General features: G+C 55.0%; 1 protein-coding gene across 1 annotated transcript; it reads right to left on the minus strand.

Annotated features, from left to right (window-relative positions):
• Window positions 1-1,383: 1,383 nt before the first annotated feature.
• LOC119965737 (adhesive plaque matrix protein-like) lies at window positions 1,384-5,458 on the minus strand. The gene is made up of 3 exons (XM_038796500.1): window positions 5,362-5,458; window positions 3,443-4,317; window positions 1,384-3,387 (listed from the first exon to the last, which is right to left on the minus strand). The coding sequence occupies exons 1-3, from the start codon at window positions 5,456-5,458 to the stop codon at window positions 1,384-1,386; spliced, it is 2,976 nt and encodes a 991-aa protein (XP_038652428.1).
• Window positions 5,459-8,800: the final 3,342 nt, after the last annotated feature.

Here is an 8,800-nt window from a genome sequence, read left to right on the forward strand (position 1 = left end):
TGTGTAAATACCCCAAACTCTCCTGTAAATACCCCAAACTCTCACTGTAAATACCCCAAACTCTCACTGTAAATACCCCAAACTCTGTGTAAATACCCCAAACTCTGTATAAATACCCCAAACTCTCCTGTAAATACCCCAAACTCTGTGTAAATACCCCAAACTCTGTGTAAATACCCCAAACTCTCCTGTAAATACCCCAAACTCTGTGTAAATACCCCAAACTCTGTATAAATACCCCAAACTCTCCTGTAAATACCCCAAACTCTGTGTAAATACCCCAAACTCTGTGTAAATACCCCAAACTCTGTGTAAATACCCCAAACTCTGTGTAAATACCCCAAACTCTCACTGTAAATACCCCAAACTCTGTGTAAATACCCCAAACACTCACTGTAAATACCCCAAACTCTCACTGTAAATACCCCAAACTCTCCTGTAAATACCCCAAACACTCACTGTAAATACCCCAAACTCTCACTGTAAATACCCCAAACTCTCACTGTAAATACCCCAAACTCTGTGTAAATACCCCAAACTCTGTGTAAATACCCCAAACTCTGTGTAAATACCCCAAATTCTCCTGTAAATACCCCAGACTCTGTGTAAATACCCCAAACTCTCACTGTAAATACCCCAAACTCTGTGTAAATACCCCAATCTCTCACTGTAAATACCCCAGACTCTGTGTAAATACCCCAAACTCTGTAAATACCCCAAACTCTGTGTAAATACCCCAAACTCTCCTGTAAATACCCCAAACTCTCACTGTAAATACCCCAAACTCTCACTGTAAATACCCCAAACTCTCTGTAAATGCCCCAAACTCTCACTGTAAATACCCCAAACTCTGTGTAAATACCCCAAACTCTCCTGTAAATACCCCAAACTCTCACTGTAAATACCCCAACCTCTCTGTAAATGCCCCAAACGCTCACTGTAAATACCCCAAACTCTGTGTAAATACCTCAAACTCTCCTGTAAATACCCCAAACTATCACTGTAAATATCCCAAACTATCACTGTAAATACCCCCAACTCTGTGTAAATACCCCAAACTCTCCTGTAAATACCCCAAACTCTCACTGTAAATACCCCAACCTGTCTGTAAATGCCCCAAACTCTGTGTAAATACCCCAAACTCTCCTGTAAATACCCCAAACTCTCGTGTAAATACCCCAAACTCTCACTGTAAATACCCAAACTCTCTGTGTAAATGAAATGAAATGAAATGAAAATTGCTTATTGTCACGAGTAGGCTTCAATGAAGTTACATTCATTGAAAAGCCCCTAGTCGCCACATTCCGGCGCCTGTCCGGGGAGGCTGGTACGGGAATCGAACCGTGCTGCTGGCCTGCTTGGTCTGCTTTAAAAGCCAGCGATTTAGCTGAGTAAGCTAAACCCCTGACTGTCTCGGTGATTTGGTAATCCTGGGACAGTCTCGGTGATTCGGTAATCCGGGGGCAGTCTCGGTGATTCGGTAATCCGGGGGCAGTCTCGGTGATTCGGTAATCCTGGGACAGTCTCGGTGATTCGGTAATCCGGGGGCAGTCTCGGTGATTCGGTAATCCTGGGACAGTCTCGGTGATTTGGTAATCCCGGGACAGTCTCGGTGATTTGGTAATCCCGGGGCAGTCTCGGTGATTCGGTAATCCGGGGACAGTCTCGGTGATTAGGTAATCCGGGGGCAGTCTCGGTGATTCGGTAATCCGGGGGCAGTCTCGGTGATTCGGTAATCCTGGGACAGTCTCGATGATTCGGTAATCCTGGTGTAGTCTCGGTGATTCGGTAATCCTGGGACAGTCTCGGTGATTTGGTAATCCCGGGACAGTCTCGGTGATTTGGTAATACCGGGGCAGTCTCGGTGATTCGGTAATCCGGGGACAGTCTCGGTGATTCGGTAATCCGGGGACAGTCTCGGTGATTCGGTAATCCGGGGGCAGTCTCGGTGATTCGGTAATCCGGGGGCAGTCTCGGTGATTCGGTAATCCGGGGGCAGTCTCGGTGATTCGGTAATCCTGGGACAGTCTCGGTGATTCGGTAATCCTGGGACAGTCTCGGTGATTCGGTAATCCGGGGGCAGTCTCGGTGATTCGGTAATCCGGGGGCAGTCTCGGTGATTCGGTAATCCTGGGACAGTCTCGGTGATTCGGTAATCCTGGGGCAGTCTCGGTGATTCGGTAATCCGGGGGCAGCCTCGGTGATTCGGTAATCCGGGGGCAGTCTCGGTGATTCGGTAATCCTGGGACAGTCTCTGATTCGGTAATCCTGCGGCAGTCTCAGTGATTCGGTAATCCGGGGGCAGTCTCGGTGATTCGGTAATCCTGGGACAGTCTCTGATTCGGTAATCCTGCGGCAGTCTCGGTGATTCAGTAATCCTGGGACAGTCTCTGTGATTCGGTAATCAGGGGGCAGTCTCGGTGATTTGGTAATCCTGGGACAGTCTCGGTGATTCGGTAATCCGGGGGCAGTCTCTGTGATTTGGTAATTCCGGGACAGTTTCTGTGATTCGGTAATCCGGGGGCAGTCTCTGATTCGGTAATCCTGGGGCAGTCTCGGTGATTCGGTAATCCTGGGACTGTCTCGATGATTCGGTAATCCTGGGACAGTCTCGGTGATTTGGTAATCCTGGGGCAGTCTCGGTGATTCGGTGATCCTGGGGCAGTCTCGGTGATCTGGTAATCCTGGGGCAGTCTCGGTGATTTGGTAATCCTGGGACAGTCTCGGTGATTTGGTAATCCGGGGGCAGTCTCGGTGATTCGGTAATCCTGGGACAGTCTCGGTGATTTGGTAATCCGGGGGCAGTCTCGGTGATTTGGTAATCCGGGGGCAGTCTGGGTGATTCGGAAATCCCGGGGGCAGTCTGGGTGATTCGGTATTTCGAGGGACAGTCTCGGTGATTAGGTAATCCGGGGGCAGGCTCGGTGATTCGGTAATCCGGGGGCAGTCTCGGTGATTCGGTAATCCTGGGACAGTCTCGATGATTCGGTAATCCTGGTGTAGTCTCGGTGATTCGGTAATCCCGGGACAGTCTCGGTGATTTGGTAATCCCGGGACAGTCTCGGTGATTTGGTAATCCCGGGGCAGTCTCGGTGATTCGGTAATCCGGGGACAGTCTCGGTGATTCGGTAATCCGTATTCGGTAATCCGGGGGCAGTCTCGGTGATTCGGTAATCCGGGGGTAGTCTCGGTGATTCGGTAATCCTGGGACAGTCTCGGTGATTCGGTAATCCGGGGGCAATCTGGGTGATTCGGAAATCCCGGGGGCAGTCTCGGTGATTCGGTATTTCGAGGGACAGTCTCGGTGATTCGGTAATTCCGGGGGCAGTCTCGGTGATTCGGTAATTCCGGGGGCAGTCTTGGTGATTCGGTAATGCCGGGGGCAGTCTGGGTGATTCGGAAATCCCGGGGGCAGTCTGGGTGATTAGGTAATTCCTGGGACAGTCTCGGTGATTCGGTAATTCCGGGGACAGTCTGGGTGATTCGGTAATTCCGGGGGCAGTCTGGGTGATTCGGTAATCCCGGGGGCAGTCTGGGTGATTCTGTAATTCCGGGGGCAGTCTCGGTGATTCGGTAATTCCTGGGACAGTCTCGGTGATTCGGTAATTCCGGGGGCAGTCTCGGTGATTTGGTAATCCCGGGACAGTCTCTGTGATTCGGTAATCCGGGGGCAGTCTCTGTGATTCGGTAATCCGGGGGCAGTCTCGGTGATTCGGTAATCCGGGGGCAGTCTCGGTGATTCGGTAATCCGGGGGCAGTCTCGGTGATTCGGTAATCCGGGGGCAGTCTCGGTGATTCGGTAATCCGGGGGCAGTCTGGGTGATTCGGTCATTCCGGGGGCAGTCTCGGTGATTCGGTAATCCGGGGGCAGTCTGGGTGATTCGGTAATTCCGGGGGCAGTCTGGGTGATTCGGTAATTCCGGGGGCAGTCTGGGTGATTCGGTAATTCCGGGGGCAGTCTGGGTGATTCGGTAATCCGGGGGCAGTCTCGGTGATTCGGTAATCCCGGGACAGTCTCGGTGATTCGGTAATCCGGGGGCAGTCTGGGTGATTCGGTCATTCCGGGGGCAGTCTCGGTGATTCGGTAATCCGGGGGCAGTCTGGGTGATTCGGTAATTCCGGGGGCAGTCTGGGTGATTCGGTAATTCCGGGGGCAGTCTGGGTGATTCGGTAATCCCGGGACAGTCTCGGTGATTCGGTAATCCCGGGACAGTCTCGGTGATTCGGTAATCCTGGGACAGTCTCGGTGATTCGGTAATCCGGGGGCAGTCTCGGTGATTCGGTAATCTCGGGGGCAGTCTCGGTGATTCGGTAATCCTGGATGGTGAATAGTTGTTGCAGTTCTTCAGTGGAACAACTAGAGTGTGCCCTCCGCCCTCCAGCTACTGAAACTGGTCCACAAACTATCCACAAAAGATGTTAATCCTCAATTCCCAAGAAATAGTGTTCTGGGGAATAGAGACTTGTTTTGATGAAGCTCGTGTTGTACCTGTCAGGACATACTCAAGAATAAATTGTGAGGGAAATCAAATAACTTCTACTGTCTGATAAGAGAATGCTGTTTGGTTGGGAGATATCCAAAGAACAAAGAAAAGTACAGCACAGGAACAGGCCCTTCGCCCCTCCAAGCCTGTGCCGACCATAGAACATAGAACGATACAGCGCAGTACAGGCCCTTCGGCCCTCGATGTTGCACCGACATGGAAAAAAAAACTAAAGGCCATCTAACCTACACTATGCCCTTATCATCCATATGCTTATCCAATAAACTTTTAAATGCCCTCAATGTTGGCGAGTTCACTACTGTTGCAGGTAGTGCTGCCCGTCTAAACTAAAATCTTCTGTTGGGAGGCCTGTAGTAAACCCCCAATATTGTGACTGCACCCTTCTTATTCCTGATCTCTACCCATATAGCCTCGCTGCCCTCTGAGGTGTCCTCCCGCAGTACAGCTGTGATATTCTCCCTAACCAGTAGCACAACTCCGCCACCCCTTTTACATCCCCCTCTATCCCGCCTGAAACATCTAAATCCTGGAACGTTTAGCTGCCAATCCTGTCCCTCCCTCAACCAGGTCTCTGTAATGGCAACAACATCATAGTTCCAAGTACTAATCCAAGCTCTAAATTCATCTGTTTTACACGTAATACTTCTTGCATTAAAACACATGCACTTCAAACCACCAGACCCCCTGTTTACATCTCCCTGTCTGCTCTGCCTCAGAGCCATACTGGCCCTATTCCCTAGTTGTCCCTCAATGCTTTCACCTTCTGCCCTAACCCACCCCCCTGCCATACTAGTTTAAACCCTTTGAAAGTCAAGAACTTGTCAGGTGCAGTAAATCTGAAGAACTTTTCCTTTACCTGAACCCTCTTGAGGAATCTTATCAAATATTTTCTGGAAATTGAGATAATGTCCAGAGACTCCCTTAGTCTTTATCCAGCTGCATTGCCCAGGCATGACTTTACTCATAACAAACCCAATCTCCTCCGCTGGTTTCAGATACTCAGTCCCAGGCTGTCAATAAACACCAACCCTGGCAGAACCCCCTTTGCTCATCCCACTGGACCATCCCCACCCAGCATAGAGACAGGAAAGTGCCTTGATTTAATGCCCTGTCTAAAACATGTTTTAAATGTGAATTGTATCACCGCCTGGGAGGAGGGACATGTTTACTGACAGCCAGGGTGTGACTGAGGGAGTATGAAGAGCACAAACTGATAGCCCAGGGGTAGGTGAGTGAGACGGTGGCGGGCGAGTGAGTGGCATTCTCCAGCTTGTCAAAACAGCCCCGTGCACAACACACTTTGGTCACAATCCAATTCCCCAGAATCGAGTCCAGACAGGCATCAAAGGAGCAAAACAGCAGATTCCAGAGAAACAGAAAGAAGTCAGTTAGGGGAGAGTGCAGGGTGGGGCCCCTGAGAACATTAGAGGCAGAGGTGTGAGCGAGGAGAGAGTCAGCGGGGCAGATTGGGGAAAAGTGGGGGGGGGGGTCTTGGGAAGCCAGCGGGAAGGAGGAAATGGGGAAACAGATGAGTGGAATGAGAGGAAGTAAGAGGAAAATGAGGGCTGAGGGGGTGAGGTGTGAGAGGAGTGAGGGGGTGAGGAGTGAGGGGGTGAGGAGTGAGGGGGTGAGGAGTGAGAGGGTGAGGAGTGAGAGGGTGAGGAGTGAGGGGGTGAGGAGTGAGGGGGTGAGGGTAGTAGGGAGTGATGGGTTGAGGAGTGAGGAGGGTGAGGAGTGAGGAGGGTGAGGAGTGAGGGGGTGAGGAGTGAGGGGGTGAGGAGTGAGGGGAGTGAGGAGTTGGGGTAAGGGGAGTGAGGGTGAGGAGTGAGGGGAGTGAGATGTGAGGGGGTGAGGAGTGAGGGGGTGAGGAGTGAGGGGGGTGAGGAGTGAGGGGGGTGAGGTGTGAGGGGGTGAGGTGTGAGGGGAGTGAGGAGTTGGGGTAAGGGGAGTGAGAGTGAGGGGGTGAGGGGAGTGAGATGTGAGGGGGTGAGGAGTGAGGGGGTGAGGAGTGAGGGGGTGAGGAGTGAGGGGAGTGAGGGGGTGAGGAGTGAGGGGAGTGAGGAGTGAGGGGTGAGGTGTGATGGGAGTGAGGGGGTGAGGAGTGAGGGGGTGAGGAGTGAGGAGTGAGGGGGTGAGGAGTGAGGAGTTAGGGGAGTGAGGGGGGTGAGGAGTGAGGTGTGAGGGGAGTGAGGGGCATGAGGAGTGAGGGGGTGAGTAGTGAGGGGGTGTGAGAGGAGTGAGGGGTTGAGGAGTGAGGGGGTTGAGGAGTGAGGGGAGTGAGGGGGTGAGGAGTGAGGGGGTGAGGAGTGAGGGGGTGAGGAGTGAGGGGGTGAGGTGTGAGGGTGAGGTGTGAGAGGAGTGAGGGGTTGAGGAGTGAGGGGTTGAGGAGTGAGGGGGTGAGGTGTGAGAGGAGTGAGGGAGTGAGGGGGTGAGCTGTGAGGTGGTGAGGGGGGTGAGGTGTGAAGTGGGTGAGGTGTGAGGGGGTGAGGAGTGAGGGGAGTGAGGGGGTGAGGGGGTGAGGAGTGAGGGGAGTGAGGGGGTGAGGAGTGAGGGGGTGAGGAGTGAGGTGTGAGGGGGGTGAGGTGTGAGGAGTGAGGGGGTGAGGGGTGAGGAGTGAGGGGAGTGAGGGGGTGAGGAGTGAGGGGAGTGAGGGGGTGGGGAGTGAGAAGACTGAGGGGGTGAGGTGTGAGGGAGTGAGGGGGTGAGGAGTGAGGAGGGTGAGGAGTGGGGGTGAGGAGTGAGGGGGTGAGGAGTGAGGGGGTGAGGGGGTGAGGTGTGAGGGGGTGAGGAGAGGGGGTGAGGAGTGAGGTGTGAGGGGGTGAGGAGTGAGAGGATGAGGAGTGAGAGGGTGAGGAGTGAGAGGGTGAGGAGTGAGAGGGTGAGGAGTGAGAGGGTGAGGAGTGAGAGGGTGAGGAGTGAGAGGGTGAGGAGTGAGGGGGTGAGGAGTGAGGGGGTGAGGGTAGTAGGGAGTGATGGGTTGAGGAGTGAGGAGGGTGAGGAGTGAGGAGGGTGAGGAGTGAGGGGGTGAGGAGTGAGGGGGTGAGGAGTGAGGGGAGTGAGGAGTTGGGGTAAGGGGAGTGAGTGAGGGGAGTGAGGAGTGAGGGGGTGAGGAGTGAGGGGGTGAGGAGTGAGGGGGGTGAGGAGTGAGGGGGGTGAGGTGTGAGGGGGTGAGGTGTGAGGGAGTGAGGAGTTGGAGTGAGGGTGAGGAGTGAGGGGGTGAGGGGAGTGAGATGTGAGGGGGTGAGGGGTGAGGAGTGAGGGAGTGAGGGGAGTGAGGGGGTGAGGTGTGATGGGAGTGAGGGGGTGAGGGAGTGAGGGAGTGAGGGGGTGAGGAGTGAGGGGGTGAGGAGTGAGGGGGTGAGGGGGTGAGGAGTGAGGGGGGTGAGGAGTGAGGTGTGAGGGGCATGAGGAGTGAGGGGGTGAGTAGTGAGGGGGTGTGAGAGGAGCGAGGGGTTGAGGAGTGAGGGGGTGTGAGGGGGTGAGGAGTGAGGGGGTGAGGAGTGAGGGGGTGAGGTGTGAGGGGGTGAGGTGTGAGGGGAGTGAGGGGGTGAGGGTGAGGTGTGAGAGGAGTGAGGGGTTGAGGAGTGAGGGGTTGAGGAGTGAGGGGGTGAGGTGTGAGAGGAGTGAGGTGGTGAGGGGGGTGAGGTGTGAAGTGGGTGAGGTGTGAGGGGGTGAGGGGAGTGAGGGGGTGAGGAGTGAGGTGTGAGGGGGTGAGGTGAGGGGGTCACTGGGGTGAGGGGTGAGGAGTGAGGGGAGCGAGGGGGTGAGGAGTGAGGGGGTGGGGAGTGAGAGGAGTGAGGGGATGAGGTGTGAGGGAGTGAGGGGGTGAGGAGTGAGGGGGGTGAGGATGGTGAGGGAGTGAGGGGGTGAGGTGTGAGGGGGTGAGGAGTGAGGGCGTGAGGGCTGAGGAGTGAGGTGTGAGGGGGTGAGGAGTGAGGCGGTGAGGGGGGTGAGGAGTGATGGAGTGGGGGTGAGGAGTGAGGGTGTGAGGGGTGAGGAGTGAGGGGGTGAGGAGGGTGAGGGGGTGAGGAGTGAGGTGGGGGGTGAGGAGTGGAGGGGGTGAGGAGTGAGGGGGGTGAGGAGTGAGGGGGTGAGGGGGGTGAGGTAGTGAGGGGGTGAGGAGTGAGGGGTGAGGAGTGAGGGGTGAGGAGTGAGGGGTGAGGAGTGAGGGGTGAGGGGTGAGGGGTGAGGGGTGAGGAGTGAGGGGTGAGGAGTGAGGGGGTGAGGAGGTGAGGGGGTGAGGGGTGAGGGGGTGAGGTGTGAGGGGGTGAGGGGTTGAGGGGGTGAGGAGTGAG

Source organism: Scyliorhinus canicula, chromosome 5 (assembly GCF_902713615.1).
Source record: "Scyliorhinus canicula chromosome 5, sScyCan1.1, whole genome shotgun sequence".
Classification (NCBI taxonomy): domain Eukaryota; kingdom Metazoa; phylum Chordata; class Chondrichthyes; order Carcharhiniformes; family Scyliorhinidae; genus Scyliorhinus; species Scyliorhinus canicula.